At 52.0% G+C, this 24,791-nt stretch overlaps 1 protein-coding gene across 5 annotated transcripts in view; it reads left to right on the top strand.

Annotated features, from left to right (window-relative positions):
- The window catches only part of Otof (otoferlin), a 97,730-nt gene that overhangs the window by 26,053 nt on the left and 46,886 nt on the right, over positions 1-24,791 (top strand). For 4 of the 5 annotated variants that reach the window (XM_052184774.1, XM_052184771.1, XM_052184775.1 and 1 more), the window contains exons 3-5: positions 11,034-11,122; positions 17,495-17,594; positions 19,088-19,269. In XM_052184774.1, coding sequence (XP_052040734.1) covers positions 11,034-11,122; positions 17,495-17,594; positions 19,088-19,269 — 371 coding nt within the window. Of the gene's footprint in view, positions 1-11,033; positions 11,123-17,494; positions 17,595-19,087; positions 19,270-24,279; positions 24,325-24,791 lie in introns of all 5 variants that reach the window. The other variant, XM_052184773.1, reaches the window with a different exon arrangement.

Raw genomic sequence — 24,791 nt, 5'->3', positions numbered from 1 at the left:
CTGTGCATGGTCCTGTATTGGCCACATTGTCTGATGACAGTTGAGAAAGTGACACTTTGGACCCAAGTGTATTAGTCAAGGTTCTCTAGAGCCATAGAATTTAGGGACTGTCTCTATGTATTGAGGGAATTTATTGTGATGACTTGCAGTCTGTAGTCCAACTCCCCAGTAATGTTCAGCTGTGAATCAGAAGTTCAAGAATCTAGTAGTTTCTCTGTCCCATGAGGCTAGTTGTTTCAGCTGGGCTTCTGTAGAAGTAAGACGGGCTGGCAACTAAATGCAGTCTCCTTCTTCCAATGTCCTTATGCGTGTCTCCAGCAGAAGGTGTGGTCCAGATTAAAGGTGTGTACCACCATGCCTAGATCTGGGACTTCTTTTGTCCCAGGCTGACCTTAAACTCAGAGATCTCCTTGCCTTAGTCTCCTGGGATTAAAGGCGTATACTATCTTGCCTGGCCCTAAGCTTTTCATAGCCACTATATCTCAAGATCTCCATGCCAAGATTCAGGTCAAAAACTTGTGTCTTCCAGCCTCAAGATCTGGATCACAGGTAAACCCTCCAATTCTGGACTGTAGTTCATTCCAGATAGAGTCAAGTTGACAACCAGGAATAGCCATTACACCAAGTCACCACAGCGATGTGTGGACCCCTCACCAGAGTTAGGGTTTCTTCTTGGAACCTTTGAGGAGAAACACCATTGGCCATTCCTCTAGGATTCAAGGACATGAGCTGCTGGCCTGTCAACACCCACTTGTTTTATCAGAAATAAGATGGCATCAGGCATCATAGCAAACTTTTCCTCCGCCTTGGGTCTCACCCTTGCCCGGTTCCTCCCCTTACCTCCTGCCTCACATTGGCAGCCTCTACCCTCCAACAGCCACCAGCTCCAACAGTCCAGGATACTTCATGTGTCTCTGTCCTCTCTCCTGTCTGCTTGGAATCTGTCTGTCCCTCCTGCTACTATAGTTTCCCCAGGACTGATTTTGGGGATGAGGACAACAATACTAAGTCGCCATCTTAGACTAAGCCAAGAGCTCGGGGTGGCCTTCAAAGCAGCCTGACCTTGTCATTTGCCTCTTGTGTCTGGTTTTGTTTGTGCTGAGAAGGACCTCCTGATAGACTTGAGGTCCAATTGATCCATCGGGCTGAGGGCTCACCCTAACCAGTTACATTTCCTCCTCCTGGGCCAATACCATGTGGGAGACCTGGGAGTTCAGACCCAGGGCTGGAGAGAGAAAAAAATAAAGTCTCATCTTGTGCTACATCACCACAACTGCGAGGCCACTGCCTCCCCACTAAGTGAGTCCCTCAGTCCTGGGACATATGGACTCTTCACCAATCCTGTGGGTATTCTGTTCTTGTTTTCCCTGTCTCCTTGCTGTGTAGATTTCAAATTTAGCTTACCTTTTGTCTCCATGTTTGTCAGACCATGCTGGGGACAGATATGCATTCTCTCTGGGAGACAACAAGCAAAAGGAGGGTCAGCTGTGATAAAGACACCTCGCTGCATAAAAAGCTATCATGAGGCTGCAGCCCCACTGGGCAACCTGTCGGCTCCCATCCCCACCTTCTTTCCTCAGTCAGGGGCTCCGGATCAGTTTCTCATGGGCCTGCCTTCCAGAGCCTACAGCAAGCACCTAACTGCCCCCTTTCAAGACTCCTAGGGGCCCTATCAGCTCAAGTCCCAGGCAGTGAGCAACCTGATGCCCCTTCGAAGGACAATGCCACCCCTTTCCATGCCCTGCACCCGGGACACCTGAGCCACAGATAATACCCGACATTCAAAGTTAATCACGGTGTCTTTCCTCTTTCCAGAGTAGCCCAACACGGATCAGGTAGAGGATGCCCTTGATGCCACTGGACATCTGCATGGGGCAGAGTCTGAGTGTCAGAAGGAAGGGTCCCTGAGCTAGAGGGAGAGCAGGGTGTTCCACATAGGAACTTTACGTAGAGCTGTTGCTGGGACAGTGCTCAGTGAGCACGGGGAAGAGGCAGAAGCCAGGGAGCTATGGCAGACGCTAACAGGACCAAGAGCCACCACCAGATGGGGAGAATCATGCTCACATTGCTACCTGGCCTTTAGGAGTGGGGACACTGACCAGGAAGTTCCCAGTTATTACGTAATGGAGACCCACTGGTGTGGCGGGGCGTGGGAGTGACACAATATCTGAGCCGTCCTCTTCCATCCACTCCCCATGATAACCAATGGACGATGACACTCAGTCCCCGAGAGTAAGTATCCCTTACCAAGTGACAGAATAGAAGTAGCCAAGCCAGGATTCTAAGTGTACACCAAGACTAGATCTGAAGATCTCTCTGGGTACAGCAGTAAAACCTGACCCAGGCCTTCCAATGCTGACTGGCTTGTTCACAGGAACCTAACTTCCTTCCTGTGAACCTCTAAAAGGGTCCCATAGCCTGGCTACCACTAGTCATATCCCACAAGGCAGGCGGGACAACTCCTCGACCCCCTAAGAGATCATGGAGATATAGCCCTGCCTCAGTAGATAAGTCCCACATCCCTCTGTCTGTTCCTGATAGGACCTACCCATTAGACGTTCCAGAACAAGTCTGGGAAAGAAATTTTTATGAACCCTTCAAGGGTCTCTCTGTCCCTGAATTCTGCCTAGGACCTTTGGGAACTGGCTTAGAGAGGGAGATACATGGGCCTTGGAGTGAGGAGACTTGGGCTCTAATTCCCTCATGAGACAATGTTCTGGGTCTTGGACTCTTCTATGAAAGGAGGAGGGGTGTTCTCCTTGCAAATGAAATAAAGGCTGCTTCTCTAGGGTGAGGAATCCCATGAAGGGAGGGGACTGATTCAGACGCAGGTAGAAGAGCCACTTTGACTGAGCAACCTGAGTGGGCACGAGGTAGCTGTGCAGACAAACAATGCCCCTCCTACAGGGATGGAAACAGAGCCAGCGGTGTCCCCTTTCCTAGGGGCTGGAACCCGAGATCCCTCATTGAGACTGTGGCTCTGAAGAAGTTGAGGCAATGCTGGGGGAGCTGGTGGAGCTGGGGGAGCAAGCCAAGTCTGTCTAAGCCCAGCCTGGTCTGGCTTTAACACAGGCACTGTTTGGACCCCACACCCTACCCTAACCCCTATCCGCCCCCAGCACCCTCAACCCCACCCCCATCCCCTCACCCCCACTTCCCACTCATCCCTCCATCCCTGAGTAGGCCCCAGGCCTTCAAGATTCTGGCTGGCTTACTCAAGTGGGGAACCAGGCTTCCCCAGTGCTCAATGCTAAGACCCAGGCGCTTAGTATACGGGGAGAGCGTTGCCTGAGCAGTCTGCTCTGTGTAACCGGCTGGAAGAACAGCATCCCCAGGTCACATGGAGCCACATCAGGATCTGAATGCTAGTCTGTCTGATTCCCCGGCCAAGGGTGACTTGTAAGGCGGATAGTGATTCAGTCCTGCCCTCAGGTGCTCACTACATGCAAAGGTAGACTTGCCTCCTGAGATCAGGTAAGGAGCCACATTCAGCCTGGAGACTGGTTAAGCAAGGGACCTGGGCCTGTCTGCGCACTCCTGCTTACACCTGGAAGTTATAGGCTGAGTTCCAAGGAGACAGGAATGTGCCTGTCTCTTCTTTGTTGCTCTAACACAAAGCACTGAAAACATGGGGGGAACCGGGTGCCTGCTACTCTGGCACCTGTTACTACAGCCAGGCCCATATCCAGGTCTGGAATGTTCAACAGAGCTAGTGGTGTGCACAGGCCTTTCGCTCTAGCCTTTGGGATAAGCAGTAGGTAGGGCACAGGTGCTTAAAGGCACCGTAGAGGTCACTTTAGTTGGACTTCACTATTTTACAGCAGTTGAAGTGGGTCTATGGGAGGGGAAGGGGCTCCTTGAGACCTCCAAAGGAACACAAACATAAAACTAGAACCTGGGTATTTCAGCTCCTGGGACTGTTTCTATTATACCCAAAATCTTTACAGAAAACTCTCAACTCTCAAATTCCCCTTAACACACACACACACACACACACACACACACACACACACACGCGCGCGCGCGCACGCACAGAGAAAGAGAGAGAGAGAGAGAGAGAGAGAGAGAGAGAGGATGAGGGTCTGTGCCTTTTAGGATGCTAGTCTTCTTGATAGGACATTCCACACCTAGTCAGTGAACCAGCCAGGGGTAATTCAGCTCATCCTCCCACAGATATCAGGGAACTCTGAGGAGCCCCAGATCCCTGAGACCGATAGGACACAGAACACCGTGCCCTGACCACTACCAGCCAGGTTAGCCCAAGCCTGCAGAGAGTGAACTGGGTCACAACTGGACACTCAAGTGCTCCTAAGACTATTCTAGACAGAGATCACCTTTTCTTCCTCCACCATTAGTACCTGCCCCCAGCTGCTGTAAACAGTCCCATTGCAGGTGCTTCCCGTTCAGTTTGTCCTCGGAGCCTTCTAGGTATATCTCCAGAACCCGGAAACACCCTGCATCCCTGCATCCCTGCATCCCTGCATTCCTGTATCCTTATATCCCTTCACTCCTGCATCCTTGCATCTCTGCACCCTGCATCCCTACATCCCTTCATCCCTGCATCCCTGTACCCATATATCCCTTTATCCCTTCATCCCTGCATCCCTGTATCTCTACATCCCTGCATCCCTGTATCCCTGCATCCCTATATCTCTTCATTCCTGCATCCCTGTACCCCTATATCCTTTTATCCCTTTATCCCTGCATCCCTATATCTCTTCATTCCTGCATCCCTGTATCCCTGAACCCATGCATTCCTACAACCCTGCATCCCACACAGAGCCACTCACAGGTCTGATGCACAAAAAATGCTGAGCAAATCTGTACCCTTGAATGGGATGTGGTGGCCCGTGACATCTAGGGCAGCAATGTTTGGCTCAGCAGAGCCAGGGTCCCAGACTTAGGGGTTGAATGAAGCAGGATATTAAATAGTGAGTTGGCTTTCATTGGCAACCACTTTTCTGGGCACTTCCAGAAATAAAAGTCACTACCCTCACCTGCAATGGCACAGGAAGAGACTTGTGCTAACACTGCCAAGCTGGAGAAGTGCCCTATGTCCCCAGAAGCCTCTGCAGCCCTGAAGTGTCTGTCACCAAGGAGCCAAGTCTTGCCCAGATCCTGGAACAAACAGCACAGTAATAACAATTATAATAAATGGTCCCATTAACTGAACACTTCCTGTGTTCTGGCTGTCTGCCAAAAGTCCGGCCAGCCTCATAGGCCCGAAAGAGCACACTCCTGCTATCCCCTGGTGGGTGTCTGGGCTACAGTCCCTTCTATTACCTGAGACTTGTTTGCTGACAGTCCACTGTGTGCCAGACCCTGTAAAAGAGTGTGGGAAGCCCCGGTGAACCAAGCAGCCACCTGGGCTTCACCTTTGCTCCTGCTCTGATCACCCTGACAGTGACCATCATGACATTCTGGGAGCCAATGGGAAGGAGAGGGAGCAGGAGACCGAGGCAGGGGCATGGAGTCCAGCTCTGCTGCTGGTGAGACATGATCTTGATCCAGACCTTACAAGGAGAATCATGGGCAAAATGAGATAATGTCACAGTTATCTACTACTGGGTAGCAAGCCCCCAATGACTGACAACCTCTGCACTTTACTGTGGCTTCTGATTCTGAGGCTGGCTCTGGCTGCCTGCTGGGCGGCTGTGATAGTATCCCAACATCCTTCTGGGTCCTTTCTGTCTCCCCCTCCATGGGGCTCTCTTCCAGCAGGATAACCTGGGCGTCTTCATGTACCGCTGATTTCTATGAAGAAGGGAAGCTTCTGGGTCTAGGTGCCACACAGCCTCATACTTGAAACCTTTTGTTGGTAAAAGTCATAAGGCCAGCCTCGACTCAAGGAGCGGCAGCACAGACCCCATCTTGTGAGAGGAGGTGTCACAGAGAAAATGGAGAGAGGGGGACCGGGAGTAGACACCCCCAGATAACAGCAGACCATGCTTCCCCAGTGTTTACCTTGCGCCTGAGCCGAGGTCAGGTGGTATACCATCCATACTACATATAAGGGCACTGGGAAGTGGGGTAACTTGTTCAGTTTCTCATAGTTGTTAAAGATCAGCAGCAGAGTTTGAATGTGTACATTCTGCCTCTTAGTTAATAATGATTAATTGATCTAATTAATAAAAATCAATTAAGCTGCATTACTGGGCAAATCCTGAATCTCGGTGCCCTTATCTGTGAAGTGGGATTAAATTGCTAGCACGCTACGTGTCAAGTGGTAGCAGGTGCCCAGTAGGTGGTCAGTGCTCAATAAATAGATGATTTTGCAGCTGGCAATCTAGGATAATCAGAATCGCAGGCCCCACCTCTGAAGTCCTCTCAGCAGAAGGGCATCCTAGCCACATCACCAGAGTTTTGCTCGAGAGCAGTCCCACTCAGAACCCCTTCCCTCAGCCAGACGCTCAGGAGTGGAGCAGCACTGTCTGGCTGCCGGGGGATGGTGAGCGATGGCTCCTGGGAGCCCCCAGACTCCTAAACTCCCCCACCCTATCTGACTCTGTCTTCGACATATGTGTGCATCTCTGTAACGGGTACAAAGAGGGAAATGACGGCCAAAAGGAGACATGGAGAAATGAAATCAGGATGAGGACAAGCAAAAGAGGGGAGGAAGACATGGAAAGCCAAGGCAGGTAAAGTGTGAGGGAGGCAGAGGCAGAGCAGAGAAGGGCCAGGGAGACATATTGGTTACAACATGCACAGAGCCCTGCAGGGGTGGGGGTGGGGGGGAGAGAAGCCCGAACTAATGATGACTTTCATTTCTGCCCTGCTATGTTCTCTTCCAGAAATCAGGCTAATGAGCAAAGTGAGAACCAATGAGAGACAGAGACGGAGAGAGCAGAGACACAGAAAGACAGAGGCAGAAGCAGAGACAGGGATAGAGACAGAGACACAGGAAGACACAGGCAGAGATAGATACAGAGACAGAGAGACAGACAGAGACAGAGGGAGAAGCAGAGACAGAAAAAGGCAGAGACACAGACAGAGGCAGAGACAGAAGCAGAGGCAGAGGCAGAGAGACAGAGACAGAGACGGAAAAAGGCAGAGACCCAGAAAGAGGCAGAGACAAAGACAGAAGCAGATACAGAGAGGCAGAGACACAAAGAGGCAGAGACACAGGCAGAGACAGAGACAGAGAAACAGAGACAGAGGCAGAAGCAGAGACAGAGAAAGGCAGAGATACAGACAGAGGCAGAGACAAAAGCAGAAACAGAGGCAGAAACAGAGACAGAAAGAGGCAGAGACACAGAGACAGAGACATGGGCAGAGACAGAGACCTAGACAGACAGAGGCAGAGACCTAGACAGACAGAGGCAGAGGCAGAAGCAGAGACAGAGACAACACAGAGAGGCAAGCCGTTATGTCCTGTCAACTCTTGTGACCCACTGAGCTCCACCCCAGTGAGGACAAGCAGAAGTTCACCGTGTCTCTCTGAGTCTCCTGTATCTGGTTATCACTTCCTCCACCGACCCCACTGCTGCTACTGTGTCCACCCAAAACACCCCTCTCTGAGGTGCCATTTCAGGGTCATCGCCAGTTTCCCCCACTCCTTCTTTCTTACCAATGTCAGGAGTCACCCACAGTCCCCAAGTAAAAGAAATACCCTACCTGCTTCACCCCAAAACCACAGCCTCACTGGTCCCTCCACACCTCCCCTGGGCCCACGGCTACTGAGTCAGGCCTCTACCACCCGGCAGTCTTGTCTAAGCAACTCCATTAAGAAGATGACATGCTCTGTGGAGCTGAGTTGTGCTGAGCTCCACAGGCCTCAGACAACAGGAGCCAAGGCTGTGCTGAAGCAGGTCTGTAGGCCGCCAGGGGCCCCGCCTACCTCTAGCCTCTCTCCAGCTCATGCTCCCAACAGGGTAGCTGTCTTCATCAGGGTCGCTGTTGCTGTGATGAAACACGGTGACCACAGCAACTTGGGGAGGACAGGGTTTATGTGACTTACGCTCCTACATCACTGCTCATCACTGAAGGAAGCAGGGTGGGAACCTGGAGGCAGGAGCTGATGAGAGGCCATGGAGAGGTGCTGCTTACTGGCTCGCTCAGTCTACTTTCTTATAGAGCCCAGGACCGCCGACCATTGGTGGCACAAGCCTTTAATCCCAGCACTTGGGAGGCAGAGGCAGGCGGATTTCTGAGTTTGAGGCCAGCCTGGTCTACAGAGTGAGTTCCAGGACAGCCAGTGCTACATAGAGAAGCCCTGTCTCGGAAAAAAAAAAAAAAACATCATCATCATCATCAGCAGCAGCAGCAGCAGCAGCAGAATAATAATAATAATAATAATAATAATGATAATAAATAAATAAGGACTCAGGACCACCAGCCCAGAAGTGGAACCACCCACAATGGGCTGCGCCCTCCCTCACTGGTCACCAGTGCCCCCAGGCTGCCTGTAGCCCCATCTTACAGAGGCATTTTCTTAACTGAGGTTCCCGCCTCTTGGAAACTCTAGCTTGAATCAAGCTGACTGAAGCTAAGCAGCCCTCACAGTTTCCCTGGAACCCAGCCTGAGAGGAGACGATATGAAGGGAGACACTGAGCAGCCAGGATGGCCCTGTAAGCCCCGACCCTTAAAGTCCCCAGTCGGGGAGAAGGCAGTGCAGCCGTAGGATTGCAAGCTTACAGGGTCAGCGGTGTCCACCCCGCCATCAGCGGAACGCTGCCTCACCCCTACTTCCCAGTGCTGTGGCTCCTCTGCCCATGAAACCAGGCAGACCCCAGCTTCCTGGGCTGTTGACAAAGCCAAACAAATTAATGTGCGTAAAGACTCCAGCCTCCTGCATAATGTAAAGTTTTCTATAAACAGCAATCATTATTGTCACTGTTATTCCTGAACGGTTGGCTGGTCTGAACTGAGTAGGGAACATAGGCGACATTCAAAACTGAAGTCACTGCGCTTGTCTAGTCTGTCAAAACCCTGGCACCATCCCTCAATAGCTTCTAGCAGTTCTTGAAGCCTGCTGGTCTCTGCTAATCAAAAGTCCAGCCGCACTGGGGGTGTGGCTCAGTCGGTAGGGTGCTCACCTAGTATGCATGAGTGAGTTCTGTTCCCAGCATGGAAGAAAACAGATGGGTTGGTGCAAGCCTGTAGCCCAGCAGGGCACGTAGGAGGCAGGGGTGTCCACACCCCGTTTTCTGCCCCTTTCCTCTGTCCTGGTTGTTCCCACTCTGCTCCCTCTCCCTTAGCAGCAGCATGATCACCCTGGGATCAGACAGGTGGCCTTGAGAGGAAATGTGGGGTGGGGCCGAGGTGATGGAGACGGTGGGTCACAAGAGGTTAACGCAAAGAGAGACAGACTTCTCGGGAGGCAGGCCTTACTGAGCAGCTCACGTAATTGGGAGGAATAAGGGTGATTTAAACCTTTGGAGAGTGGGTAGAGGCTTTTGGGGCGGGTGCACATCGATGGGCTGGGCCAGGGTCCTGGGATACCTTGTTTGCATAAGGAGGGATTCCAGGTGCTACTGGACATGACCTTATAAGGGGAAAGTTTAACCTGGCTGCCAGTGACCTCCTCTGGTGGGGCCAAGGTAGTGGCACAGGTCTATGTGAGCCAGGACATGTGCAGGGGACAGGGGCAGAAGGCAGGGAGATGCAGACACAGACACAATCCTACTCCTGCCAATCTCTGGTAGAGATTTCCAGGGTTTGGACACACCTCAACCCCACTCTTACTCCAGGCCTGCTCCCCACAGCTCCATGGCTCCCCGCCCCCCATATCCTCATGCTGGATCCACCAGGCCTGCCTAGAATGAACGAGGGTCCCATTCAGATCCTCTTATCATCCTCCGGCTTTAGCAGGGCATGGGGGGGGGGGAGTGTGGTCTCTACAAAGGATGGGCAAGTCTGACCAGTTTTGACCTGCCTTGGATGCTGTCAGCAGGTAGGGCTCCCGGGGAGGGGGTGGAGTCTACAAACTCGGGCTTCCTCGAGTGTGTTGTGTAGTGAGATCTGCGAGGGACCTGAGTGGCCTGTGTCTGCATCCCAGCGTTGAGCCCTGGCTCTAAGTCACTGTCCCCTGCCCCTGGAGGGTCAGCCCTACGGCTTCCCTGGCTGGCTGCCTTTTGAGTGAGTGGCCTCTTGGTGGCCTTGCTCAGCTTGGCTCACAGAGAATAAATTCCATATTTACCAACAGAGGCATGCCAGGCCTCTCCCTGCTCAGAAGGCAGGGTCTCTGGGGGTCAGGCGTGGCTTACATTACTTACTGGCAGGCAGGTGTCCCTAGGAACTTGTGTGTTCTTGAAATTGATGGCTACGAGCTATCTCTGTAGGGAGTACAACACATGTTACACACAAAACGAAATTCTTTCGATCTTCTTTTTTTTTCTTCCCCACTTGTTTTTGTTGTTCCGAAGGAGAGAGAGGCTAGGCAAGGACTGGAATGCCAGAGCCTCGAAGCCCTGGGAAGGTGCCTGGCTCTGCCCGTCAATGACTTTCCCTAGAGAAAGAATGACTCCTTTTATGATCGGCATCGGGTTCTAGTCACCACTCTTCAGACAGTAGGAAAAGATGCACTGAGTTTCTAATCCATGCTTACTATTGACTTAGAGGTGTGAACGGAGAAACTCTAGGTGGGGCACACACTGTAGGTCTGACCCCTATAACACGCAGAGTGGCAGAACGTGTGCCCAGTGCTCACACCGTCTCGATGGAGGACAGCCAGGGCAAGCCTGGACTGACTCAAATGGCATGAGAGCTACAAACTGGGACTCCAGTCAGCTTGTCCCACCGGTGGTCTGTGTCTACTGGAGCCCACCCCCACCCTGGCTACACCACCCTCCTCAGCTCCCGCAGGAGCCAGGAGGCAGTGGAAGGAACACACGGTTGGGAGTCCTCCACTTACCCTGTGACCTTGCAAACCTCTCTGGCACCATCTTTAGAAGAGGAGTATGTAAGAATACCCACCACACAACGTAGCTATGGCAACTAAGGGTACAGATGCTTTGTCCCGGGGATCCCATGAGAGGGGGTCCCAACTCCCTGCTACTTGCCCCCAAGACCGCAGCTGTCCCTCTCTCCCCAGACGTTCCGGTGGCCAGTGGCCAGCAGCATCGACAGGAATGAGGTGCTGGAGATTCAGGTTTTCAACTACAGCAAAGTCTTCAACAACAAGTAAGTACGGGTTATCCTGGGGGCCTGGCCTGATTCTTGAACCCCTCTTTTCAGACTTAAAACAGAAATCCTGTACTCTGCGGCCATCTTTAAAGGCCTAAGAGGCCTTGGGCTGGTGGTCTTGGCTATCCATCTTGTCCTTTGTGGGGTCCTCAAAGTACCTTGGCCCTTCCATCCATTGTCAAGCAAGAGCACCTCACCCTCCTGTGCACCCCTCAATTCTCCTCTCCATTAACACTCATGACCCTCTTCTTGCCTCTCTCTTACTCATACTGGAAGATGATGGCCCATCAGAGAATTCAAAAGCCAAACGGCTGTTATATCCTGTGGCCCTGAGGATGAAGTTGTCTTACAGAGGCTGTCTGGTGCTGCGGTTTAGGAGGCAGACATGGTCTCAGACACTCGGTCTGGTGATTTAAGGTGTGAGCCTAAGCAGGTTACATAACCCCTCTGAGTTTACTGTGTTTGTATGTAGAAAAGATAAGAACCTGTCTCCAAACAGCTGTGGGAACTAAATGAGATAGATCTGTTCATGCATTCACTCAACAAACAGTTATGGTATGCAAACTGTATGTCATGAGCTGAGCTAGGCACTAAGGAGAGAGATGCCTACCCTCATGGAGTGTCTCTTCTGTGAGTGAAGTTCACCTGCCATATGAGAGTTATCCTACAAGCTGATTGATGGAAATAGTCCCGTTCCCTGTGGGTGATGCACGCACTCTAGAGGGTGCTGGGATGGTGGTTAAACATAAGTGTAAAGAGGCATGCTGCCTTGGAGTCAAAAATTCATTGCTCTTCTGTAACCTGCAGATCATGGCTGAACTACAAGGTGTCCCAAAAGACGTAACAGCGCTAGTTCAATATAAAAGGCTCTGTGGGATTCAGCAGTGGGAAGGGAACAAGGACTCAGAAAGCTGACCTAACGCTGGGTCACATTAGAGGTAGTACAATCTCAAAATGGGAAGCAAAGGGTCTACTCTTCATCAGCCATAGAGAGCTTCAGTCGCTGTGGCTGCCTGGAGTGGACGCTCTAATGTTTTCCTTATGGCGAGTGGATGCGAACCTCAAGAGGAAGTCCTGGGGTCGTTAGTCTCTCACCCACCTGTCCGTTCATCTGTTCATCCATTTTCTCATTCATCCATCTGTCCCATCCCATTCATGCATCCTACCAATTCATGAATCCTACCTATCCATTCATCCATTCATCCATTGAACCCATCCATCCATCCATTCACCCGTCTGCTCATTCATCCATTCCTACCCATCTCCTTACCCTCTCTGTTAGTCACCGACTATTGCTAAAGGAGAGGCACACAGGGACCAGGCTGTGTGACTAGGAGAGCAGACATCTGGAAGAGCCAGAGCTCTCAAACATCTGTGCTACCTCAGGAAGTGCTGGGTGCCCACCCCCAGGGGATGTGAGCCAAATAGGTGAACTTTATAGAGCAGGTTTCAGGCCTGCTGGCAGGACCACAGAAAGTTTGCTTAGGGAACAGAAGTCTTCTCTTTGTCTCCAAAGGATCACATCACTCAGTCAGCTTCTTCTGGTTCCACAATAAAAAAAAAATTTTTTTGAAAAGCACCCCCAAGATAAACATGGCTTTCTCGTGTGGTGTGAGACACCCTGTGATTAATAAGGCAGGAGAAACAGGGAGAAGAGAAGGGCCCGGTGCAGACTGAGCGGATGTGGAGGAGAGCAGAATCAGAAGCCAGGGAGGAACCAAAGGCCTCCACCTGGGGCCTGTCTACAGATGCCAGAACTCTCAGGAGCTCAGCAGTAAAACCCTTACTGTGAAGAAAGGGAAACCGAGGCTCAGAGGCACATGGAGGTCATGTGAGAAGACCCCGGGAGAGCAGAGATAGGACATATGTCCTCCACCTCCTCCTCTAGCCCTCCGTAGCTCCCAGCAGCCAGAGCACATAAATTTTGTGGAAGAAACTGAAGAAGAGGCTGCTGGTTTGCCACAATGGACGCTGCCAGGGAAGACACAGGAGTGCAGGGAGCCTGGGCCCATCAGGATTCCTGCTACAGACGGAGGAAAAGATTTAGGAATTGTAAGGGGCATTGGATGACCACACAGTGGATCTACCAAACATTAAAGCTTGTTTTAGGTTTTCCTAAATGCAAAACAGAGAGAAGATAGAGGAAATGGGACCTGGCTCCTAACTGTGCCCTCCCTTCCCCCACCCAAGAGAAAGCAGGGAAGCCACGTGGGGCCAGGCCTGGTGGAGGATGACCATTCAAGCCACTATTGGCCAAGATCTAGGATGTAAAGAGACACAGGCCAACCTCAGAGTAAGGTGCTGGGAGTGAGGTGGGCTGGGGGCTTCCTACCTTGGACTTAGAGAACAGGCCTACCTAGCCCTACCCAGTGGTGTTAGGGGCTGCCAGGAGGCAGGGGCATGGCACAAGGGAGGAAAGCTCCCAGCCAGGGACCATAAGGTCCCCAAGTGTGCTTGGCCACCTAGAACCAGCACTTTCTCCAAGAAACCTGGGACTTCCACAGAACCATATTAGGATGAGGTTTTACCTATCCCATGTAGCCTCACTAGGTCTTTAAGGGGCAATGACTCCTTCCACCAAGAATGCCAGTTGCCCTGAATAATTCAGAAGCCAGGAGCACAGTGGCAGCCGGACTGAGCCTGGGGCATTTGACACCAGCTCCCGGGGGAAGACAATAAATTATTGACAGGATTCTGGTGCCCAGTTGGCCGCTCTGCTGTGGCCAGTCTGTGAGCCCATCTACACCTGAGGCCTCCTCCCCACTGCCCACCTACCTGATAATTCTGGCTTCTTCCAGGCTCCTCTGTGGGGCCTCCATGAGGGGTGCCCTCTTTCTAACGTCTGTGCTTCCAGGGCCACATGAGGGATGTGCGGTCAGCCTGGTAAACCAGGGCCAAGCTAGATAGTAGGTCCTTACCAAGATAGCAACTGTCCATTTAAAATATTATTGTTTTATGAGTTACAATCTTTTATTTGTTCATGTTTATTATTTGAGGAAAGGAGAGCTGTTACACACACCACCACCACCACCACTTTAAGAGCTTTGAGGGTCAGGGACAGCCTGGATCTGTCGCTACAGAGAAGACCGACCCTGCCTGAGCCCTCTAAAGGCAGGCCACACACAATAGCAAGGGAAGAGTCAGTGAGGCAGAGAGCCTATAGCAATACAGAGCTGGATCCGGGGGGTGGGGGTGGGGGTGGCATCAGCATCTTTGAGAGGAAAGAAAAAAATGCAAGACTTGCAGAGGTTGCAGAACCAGCTACCCTCGCATAGCTACCAAGGGGTGGAGGCCCCTGAGAGACTGTCAGGTGAAGCACATCTGACTCCAGAGCAGAACTCTCCCACTGTCTATGCCTGCTCCCTTAGGGAATGACAGATCACGTGTCCACAGAGCTTGGCCCAGGGAGTAAGGAATGGGGGATTGGCCAGGAGGGCGGTTTGCTGCGTGGTGCAGGCAGTGGTGTGTGGACGAGCAGTGGAAACAGATTGCAGTATTAGTGCTGGTGTTGCCATGCCCCTCGTGTCTGGAAGAGGCTTGAAGGCCTGGTGGAGGCGTCATTTCAGGGGATTGGACGCGCCAAGCTCTCTTCCCAAGCCCCTCCCGAGTCTAGGATCTCAGACTGTAAAGGAAAAGACATAGAAGACACCAGAGGCTCTCTGAGCCAAATGCAGCGGAATGGCTCCCTCCTGCCCCCTGGGGGCTGTTTTGAAATATTGCAGCTTCTTGGTACACCCTAGACACCTCCTTCCGCTGTTTTTGGGCATCTCCGATTGAGAACAAATGTGCCTGAGTTCCAGCGCTCAGCAGTTGCCCGGCGGGATTTACTGGGGTGACAGTGGCTCAGAGAGCCTGTCAGCAAAGGCTCAGGGTAGAACAGATTCTCCACGTGTGCCCCATGTGGCAGTAACAGCACCACCGTGCTTGGAAGTGCACACACCCCACCACCTCCAGCCTGAAGGTGCAGCCTGCAGACTCAGCAGATTCCTCTAGGGACGACGCTGTTAGAATATTAAAGCTGGGCATGCTATGAGTGTTTGCGCTGTGGAAACCGGTAAATGCTGCCACTCAGCTGTGACAGCAGCTCTATGAGGAGTCAGGGCGTCCCCAAGACCCCACTGATGCCATTGACAAACCAAGCTCTCGAGACCTTTACGGCAGTGCTGACTATTGTGCTGTCACCAACTTGGTGTCCTACCCCTTCTATTTATAAAGATAGAACAGAAACTCCCCAGCAGTTAACTTCAGATTTCTTGGACCCAAGTACAGTACTCAGTGCTGCCCCCTCCCCCACCATGTGCATCTGCAAGGTGAGGAGAAGCCAAGATGGGAGCTTCTACATAGATTCTCTGGGAAGAATCTAAAAGCCCCAATTAAGACTTAGCACAGTGGACGGTGAGCCCTGGGGGAGGTATGTGACTCAATGAGGCCATGAGCTTGGGAGGCAAGCCCTTCACAGTCATCTCTCTCAGCTGTTCCCACTGTGTGCTCTTGACAAAGCTGGGAGGACTGGGAGGAGGACATACATATTTATGTGTTAATGTGCACATATGTATATAAATGTATATCTCCTCCTCCCCCCACACATGTGTGCACATGTGTGCTTGTGTTGCATGTGTGTAGGCAAGATGTCAACACTGGGTGTCTTCATCTAGTTCTGTCTACCTGATTTCTTGAGGCAGGATTTCTCACTGAAGCCAGGACTCACCTATGTCCACCTCTCTATGATGGAATTAGAGACAAGCACCACTGCTTCTGGCCTTTTGGGGGAAGAAAAGAAAGAGAGAGAGAGAGAGAGAGAGAAAGAAAGAAAGGAGGGAGGGAGGAAGGGAGGGAGGGAGGGAAGACAGACAGAAAGAGAGAAAGAAAGAAAGAAAGGAAGGAAGGAAGGAAGGAGGAAAGGAGGGAAGGAGGGAGGGAGGAAAGGAGAGAGGGAAGACAGATAGAAAGAGAGAAAGAAAGAAAGGAGGGAAGAAAGGAGGGAAGACAGACAAATGGACAAACAGACAGACAGACAGACATAGATGCTAGGGATCTAAACTCCAGTCCTCATGCTCATGGGACAAGCATTTCACTCACTAAACTATCTTCTACCCCAGAATTTAAAAACCAAAAAACAAAAAGCGGTATTCTCCCTTAGTATGTCATAAGCAACAAGCATGTCTGTGTCAGAACTCACCTGACAGCTCAGCTCACTCATATTTGTCATCAATTAGTTGCGTCCCTGTCCCCTTTCTTGGGGACCTCCCTCTACAAACTTCAAGCAGCATACATGTACCCCAGATTGCTCCCAAGTTTCACATACTGTGTGTTCCTTGAATCCCCTTTTCACGTCTGTGTAAGTGGCATGTGTTCTCTGTGGGTCCAGGTGGATGTACCACAGGAGGGCGTCTCTCTGAGTACTCTGATCCCTCCCAGAGCAACAGCCTTCAGTCTTAGAGTGAGAACGGACCCAGGTCAGCATTTGTCAGGTACCCCCCGCTGCTCAGACATTGAAGACCCTAGTGTGCAAGAAACCCCAGGTGGAGTCTAAACTCAGGCTGCCCCATGAAGGACCACAAGTAACAACGGGAGCATCCCCGGGTGTGTCTTGGGGACAAGCATGTCATTTATGAAGTGAAATTCAAATCATTAGCTTAGCTTAGAAGAAAACTAAGACGAGAACGCTTAGGCGAGTTTCCCTGGGCAGACAGCACCCATGAAAGCATTAGAACTGGGTTTCTGGTGCGGAGATTGTCTCTGCTGTGATTCTTTGTGCTTGTCCCTGTTGTGCAACAAGTGAATTAGGGGGTTCTGTTGTCACAGGGGCTTATGCACAGTGAATGTGGTGGTGGAGGCCTCTACTCCAGTCAGGAAGTAGAGAGAAGGCATGCTTGTGTAGAAAGAGAGATGGGCTGGGCTGTAGCTCAATAGCTAAGCACTTACTTGCCCAGCATGATCCTGGATTCATTGAGCAAGCGCGCACACACACACACACACACACACACACACACACACACGCACGCACGCGTACGCATGCACCACCACCACCACCATCATCAGAAGCCTCGATGCCTTTCTGCCACCTTCCATCATGGCATCTGGAAGCTTCCATACTTCAGGGGACCAGCTGCAGTCCCAGTGCTACTTTCCCCATCTCTATCTGTGGACACCACTTAGAATTCTTCCTTCTTCGTTTTCCAGGGGAGCAGACCACACATAAGCCGCAGTCCACACTTAAGAGGTCAGACGCTCTCGTAACCTCAGGATCCTGGGCTACTGTCTCCAGTACCAGGCTGGGGTTTTCACAGTTACCTCAGTCTCCTTGCCAGCTGGGCACTGATATCAGCCTTGCTCTCACTCGAGCAATGCCCCTTCTGCCATTTGCAGGCTGATCGGGACCTTCCGCATGGTGCTGCAGAAGGTGGTGGAGGAGAATCGGGTAGAGGTGACCGACACGTTGATGGACGACAACAATGCTATCATCAAGGTAGGTGACAGTCCCAGACGCTCCATCACCAGAGCCTGCTGCATCTCCCACACAGGAGAGTCTAGAGCAGTGGTTCTCAACCTTCCTAACGCTGCGACTCTCCAATACAGTTCTTTATGCTGTGGTGATCTCCAGTCATAAAATTATTCCCATTGCTACTTCTATGAATTGTAATGTAATTATCTGTGTTTTCCTATGGTCTTAGGCAACCCCCGTGAAAGGGTCATTTGACACACACCCAGGGGTCATGCGCCACAGGTTGAGAACCACTGGTCTAGAGAAGATTCCGTGACTGACAAGGGAGGCAGCAGGGGCACACCAGGGAGGCTCTGCCAGAGCTAATTGGTATGAAGGCTGTTATTAGAGGCCCTGTAGTGTGACTGGATCTGTGCCAAGTGGATACTCAGCATTTCCCACAGTGATAGTGACAGGTGAGGTTAGGAGGGTGCCGTCTCCCCTCCACCAATGTGTGTCTCCATTTGGACCCAGCTCAGGAGGGGATTAGAGGTGTCTCTTATCCTCCAATGGCTAGATTGACCCTTGCCAGCCCTTTCAAGGCAGGATCAATCTAGAGGTTCAAGATCAGGCTCAGAAAATGTTTCTGCTCCATTTGTCCATCTCTGCTCAAATCAGCATGGGCATGCGTGTCTCCTAGATGCCCTCCAGGTCCTCTGTGGCCACTCACGGGCAGCCGATGTGGTGGTAAGGAGCCTGAGCCACGGATATGATTCTTGGTTAGATCATATAGCATCTGCAAAGTGAGGAAGTGTATCGGCCTCACAGGCTTGTTCTAAGGGGTCAAAGGGCATACAAAGAACATGCTTAGAATGCTGGATGGTGTATAAAGAGCTTTTATCTCCTACCTTCGTTTTATCTTATGCAAACCAGGGCTTCTAGACATGGTCCCTCCCCCTGGCTTCTTTTCAACATCTGCACCCAGATGTGGTGTTCCACTTTCTCCAGAGGGAAAGGCAAGGCAACTCCCCAAGACTCCTTTCTCAAGGCTATCAGTTAAACCATCAGAAGAGCTGAAGAAGTGCTAACTAAACAAAGTTGTAGGGAGCCCGGGGCTGGGTCTTCTCTGAGAAGACATACTCCGCTAACTGTGTCACTTTGTCAGAGAAGCCCCCTTGTGCCTGTACCCAGCCCAGGTTCTAAGGATGAGGAGTTGACCTAGTCTTTGGGGACACTAAATGACTCTATCAATTATTTATACTGAGGGTCCAGAGATCTCACACCCAGGCTCGAGTCTAGAGATCTGGGGCAGCCGACTTTGGGTGTCTGGGAAGAGGAGAGCCAGGTATGACAGAACCGGGTCTCACTGAGCCGGCAGACACCTCATCAGTCATCTTACTCAGCCTCAGTGTCTCATCTAAACTGAGGTGGGAAGGTCCTCACCTAGTCTTCCCAGGGAGCAAAAGTACCGCCAGATGCCACAGGCACCAGGGGACTGCTAGCGCCAGTCCAGCCACTCACTGTCCCTCTCCCTTCAGACCAGCCTAAGCATGGAGATCCGGTATCAGGCCACAGATGGCTCCGTGGGCCCCTGGGATGATGGAGACTTCCTGGGAGATGAGTCCCTCCAGGAGGAGGAGAAGGACAGCCAGGAGACAGATGGGCTGCTCCCTGGCTCCCGACCCAGCACCAGAACACCTGGCGAGAAGAGCTTTCGCAGGTAACAGGCTGCCCCCCCCCTTCCTGCCCTCAAAAGGCCTGGGAAGCTGGTGCCTGGAGGCCACGCCCTGGAAGGCCCTCCAGGCCTGGCTGTGCTCAGAGTGCAAGGCTGAACTGTTATAGAAATATTTAAGGGTTGGAAAGATGTTCACACCATCTCATCTGCCTCCCAACACAGAGGCTCTAGTCAGAATGAGAGGCCAGGCCTGCTCCAGCCCTGAGGGAAGCAAAGGTGAGAGAGAGAGAGAGAGTTCTAATATAAGGGGGAAACTGGATATCCTGCCCTCATCAAAGACATGGGAAAAGAAAGCAGGGGGGGTGCGGGAAGACCCAACAGTGTCGGCTAGGCCCAGGCAGCCTGACCTCTACCTTGGCCCAGTGAAAAGGTCCCTAAGCCAAAGAGGCCTGCTGTTGCGAAAGTGAGGCTAACAGTCCTGGTCAGGACCTGGCCGCTGCTCTGTTGTGGAAAATTTTTCCAGGCTCTTCAGTGTCTAAGACTCACATCTTACGAGTGTCCTGCCCCTCACCGATGACAGAGGGGTTTGACTAGGCCTTACCTCCCCACGTGTAGTACATTTTTACCAGGAAGAAAATGCAATCGCCTTACTCGGAGCTCAGGGGACAGAACTGAAGCTAGAGAAATCTCCCTAGATACCTAGGATGCTGAGAACACCAAGTAAGATGTTTTATTTAGACCCCAGCCTAGAGGCCTGGGGTGTGCTTGGAGAACAAGCTTCCTTCTCCAGGTTCCTTCACAGGTTTGCTCAGCCTCCGCCATGTTCACACGGGCTCCCTGCTAGTGCGCTGGAACTGCGGTGATTTTGTCACAGGCCCTGCCCCCATCACCGTCTTCCTCCCAAACATGAGTTTAACACCCAGGACTACGTACGCACTGCTGGTCAGCCATGTGCCCCGCCACACAAATACCAGGTCCTTCAGTGTAAGCTGAAGCCTGGGTGCCAGAGGTCACACAGCTTCTCTCCGCCTTCCTCCTAACCTATAAAATCAAAGTTGCCACCTCATGCCTTGCTCCAACATCCAACCTGTTGGTGGCCCAGGAGGTTTTTGGAGGTGATAGAGGGAGAGTCAAGTGTTGCACATGGAAGGGCTGATGAGAACAGGTTCTCCATCCTGGACAGTGTCAAACATCAGGCATAGGTTCAGACATGCTAAGGGGAAGGGCAGCACTAGGTAATACATAACACAATGGCTGCTACTTGTCACCATCTGTCCCACCAATGAAGAAGAGCTGTATGGGACTAGTTCAGAGTGAGTTCTGGGAAGCAGCACACACACACACACACACACACACACACACACACACACACTGTAGAGGAAGGAATGGCGGTCTGAATCAGGAAAGGTAGCTCCATCTGGTCCACCCCAACTCTGGCCCTCATCAGCTGGGTGACTCTGGCATGTCACCAACCCTCTGTGAGTCAATAAAAATAAGTGAGTTTAGAAAGTAGACACCCTGACTCCCCTCCACTCTGCTCTCCCCTTCCCCGTCCCCGCAGAGCCATGAAAACTGCATCCCCCAGAGGTGGCCCTCAGCAAAGAGACAGTGGAGGGAGGCGGGATAGTAGGATGTAGTTCAGATAAAATAAGATACAAAGGTTACTTCTTAGACACCCCCGCCCCAGGAGAGTTCTGGCCCAGGAAGGTACAGCTGTGCCTCATGCACAGTATCCTGGTATTCTCCCCTCCCCACCTCCCTGGGCCGCTCCCAGGCCAGAAGAAAGAGTAGAAGGAAGGCGTCATCTTGGGGACTGGAGATTGACTAAGAGTCACAGCACAGACAGAGCACCTAGCTTTCCGCAGGTGCCATCACTCCAGACAAAACAGATTACAAGGCCACACTACTTCCACAGCTGCCTCCTGGCTGCCCGTCTAGGCCTGACATCATCTTGCAGATGGATGTTACCTCCTTCTCCTTTCCTCTGGGCCTAGCCCTGTAGGCAGCAGGACTCCCTCTGCTCACGTGGTTGAATCTCCCCTGATCCATCGCATGTCGTGTGAAATCCTCTGCTCACTTCTCAAGTATCTGCCTTCGTCCAGGGGCCCCTTTTCTCTGCCCACTCCACAAAATAACCCCTAGTAGGGAAAATGCCCTCAAGAGACAGCACAGCAGAGTGGAGCGAGTAGCACCCAAGTGTTTGGAGACACATCTCCCCAACTGTAAGATGGCTCACCATGCCCACAAGAGAATTAGGAACAAATGAGGTGCTTACTATCCGTGAGCGATACCCATTGTACATGGGAGGCAGGCTCTCAGCCAACGTTGTTCCTTCAGACTCCATTTTACCTGGACCCCACCTGTTTCTCCTCTGAGCACTATCTGACCTTCTGGTCCAGGTATTGTTACCAATCTGATTCTCATCCCGACCTATGTCAAGGGCTTTTCCAGTGATGCCCACCCAAGGTTCAGCTGTCCTGGGCAAGAACAATATTCTCTCTCTCTCTCTCTCTCTCTCTCTCTCTCTCTCTCTCTCTCTCTCACACACACACACACACACACACACACACACCAATGTCCCTGCTGTAAGAAAGAAATGAGAAGGGGAGTCACATCTAACAAAGGCGCTTCAGCTTCCATTGTGTGGCTAATCAACACAGCCTTTTGTTTTCCCCAAGACCCTTTGTCCTCTGAGGCTTTCTTTCCATCTCATCTTCCCTAACTCCCCAGCCTCCCAAGCTTCCACAGCCCACAACACCTTCAGCTCCCCAGGCCGCTCTGGTGTTCCTGGGGATGTCTAGGTAATTACTGCATCATTTTCTTAGGGGTAGGTTGTGACCAGGGCCATTCTTCTTGTCCTGCCTGTGGGCATCCTTCTACTCCAGTGGAAACCTGTAGGATCCAGGAAGCCCTTCTGGTGTCTCAAGCAGAGAGCAGCTGACCATGTGTGCACAGCAGGGGCTCTGGGAGAGAGATTCATGTATGCATTAAAAGGTCTGCATATACGTGTGTATACATACTGCACACATGGGGCAGTACATGCATCTGTCTCCCTTCACCCGGATGGGATCTAGTGCTGCTACCTGAGGATGGGGCTCCCACCCTTGGCCCAAGGCTGAGTAACCTAAGCTAAGCCTTGTGCTGAGACACGCCTGGGTCTGGGGGGGGGGGGGGGGTGGTGTTCCCAGGAGGGCACTCTGCTTTTCCTCCTCCTGTCTGTGGATGCTTTATCAGTTCAGGGAGTGGTGGGGATGGAGCTAAGGAAGAGGAATTATTCAATGAGGCTGGGAGTGGTTCTCAGAGGAGGAGGCTGGCTGAAGAGAAGGATTTACACAATGGGCAGGAGGCGCCAAAAGTACACTGTGAGCTCTAGGAAAGCATCCAGGCATATCTGGGGCTCCCCAGGATGTTCTGTGGCAATGCAGGCAGAAGGTGAGGTCACTGCTTGCCAGCCTAGTGACAGAGGGCAGCCTGAGCCTCCATGACCGTCTGTAAGAAGCAGGTGATGATTTAAAGATGGACGCCTCATGGAATGATAGCTCAACCATGGTGGTGTCTGTTGAAGGTCTGAGGCCCGGCTTTGCAGCTCTAGTCTCCAAGGAGGGTGGCGGCAGTAAAGGGGAGTGCGGTAAAATCACGATGGTGTTCTTTCTTCATAAAAACAGCCCTTTCCCTGCTCCATTTCCACACTCAGAGAGTGGATGCCTTGAGGCCTAGAGTATGGAGACAGGAGAGAGCACACACACTCAACAATACACATGACACCCCTGAGTTCAGAGCAAAGCTCAGAGAGAGAGAGAGAGAGAGAGGGAGAGAGAGAGAGAACAGTTCCCAGTTAATGTTCAGTATGTCAGTTCCATGCACCTGTTGACCCTTGCCAATCCCAGGCCACACACATCTCTTTTGTAGACTATTGCAGAGACTGACATAGTCCCCAGGGTCACAGAAGTCTTAAAACAAACAAACAAACAAACAAAAACAAAAAACAAAACAACAACAACAACAAAAAACAGTAACGAGTCACTCAGAGCTGGGTTGTCTAGTCAGAAAGAAAAGGAACTCTCTAAGACAAATGTGAGGGTGGAGACCAGAAATCTTGAGTGGAGTTTTAGTCCCTCAATAGCTCACAGGAACCCTAACTCCATCAGAGCAAACCCCAACAGCCCTTGAGGGTCGCTAACAGCGGCCCTAAGGTCGATAGGGCTGGACTGGAGCAAAATAACTAAGTCCCCCCCACACCCCCACCTCCCCACCCCCTCCCCCCAGATCCCCCAACCCCCCCACCCCCATGCTCAGTGGTCTTGGCTGATCTGGGCAGCCAGAAACCTGGCAGCTGTGGGACTCTGAATCACAGACTAACTCACTTGTCTAACACAAAGGCTAGCCAGCCAGATCTAGACTTGGACGGTGACTGTATGGAGGCTTCCAGACCTGAGCTCTCCATGGCCTCCCCTAGGCCAGGTCTGAGCCAGGAGAGTGTGTGAGCAGAGGGTTAGTCCTGAAGGTTGCTTGTTTTCTTTTCTTCATGCCATTGACTCAGGCCTGCAGAGGCTTTGGAAGAACATTCCAGATTCTGGAAACCTCTCTGAGGGAAGATGGGAGTAAGGCTCTCCTGTACCTCTGAGCCCTTTAATGGTGGCTTAGGTACAGCACACACACACACACACACACACACACCATCTTTCTTCTCACTGGCTGAATGCTCCATCTTGTAGAAGCCTGGTCCCCATCTCTCAAATAGGCTCTACCCACTGCATTCCTGGGGGACCCCACAGCATGGGCAGGACACACCCCTGGGAAGGTACCAAGGGAGGACGTGAGGGAGGAAGAAATTTTGGGGACCCTACAACTCTGGAATCACCAGGCCTTCTCCTGGGACAAGAGGAGACTTGGGGGGATCTGGGGCCATGACACTTCCACACCGAAGGCTTAGTCTTGAGGCGTGAGGGATCAGTGGGATAGGGAAGCCCCTGGGGAGGACTCTGGGGGTCGTGAGGGTCTCTGGCCCCGCTCTCACGTGCATCCCCTTGTCTCCTCATTTCTCCCCCTGCTCAGCAAAGGCAGAGAGAAGACCAAGGGAGGCAGAGATGGCGAGCACAAGTAGGTGCCCCAGGCCGGGGAGTGGCTGGGCCTCTTCTGTCCCCTCTGGGTTCTTGGGGTGACGTTCCCTTCCTTTAGTGTCCTGTCCTTCTCTACCTCACTAGCCACCCCTCTGTACCCATAGCTCAGGCCCCTCAGCTTCCCTGGGAGGGTGGGTATGGCTAAAGGGTGGGGAACACAAGAAGCCGGGGCCACCCTCCAGTCTAGGCAGCTGTGCAGCCCAACAAAGAAGACTGTCTCTGGGCGTGTGGTTGCATGGTGTAGCCAAAGCATGAAGCACAAAGATCTGGGTAGAGATCGCCACTCTCTGGGACCCTCACAATCTCCACTTCCCAAAGGACACTCTAGGGTAGGGAGGCATAGGGCTATCTGAGGAACTGGTCACAAGGACCCAGCAAGATTGGCCTGAGGTGATGAACTTGTAAGATTACAAAGCCACACTGTCATCTGGAGACTCCAGTGTCACA

Source organism: Apodemus sylvaticus, chromosome 6 (assembly GCF_947179515.1).
Source record: "Apodemus sylvaticus chromosome 6, mApoSyl1.1, whole genome shotgun sequence".
In the NCBI taxonomy this organism is placed as follows: Eukaryota; Metazoa; Chordata; class Mammalia; order Rodentia; family Muridae; genus Apodemus; species Apodemus sylvaticus.
The sequence above is the reverse complement of the archived record's forward strand: the minus strand, read 5'-3'. Positions and strand labels throughout refer to the sequence as shown.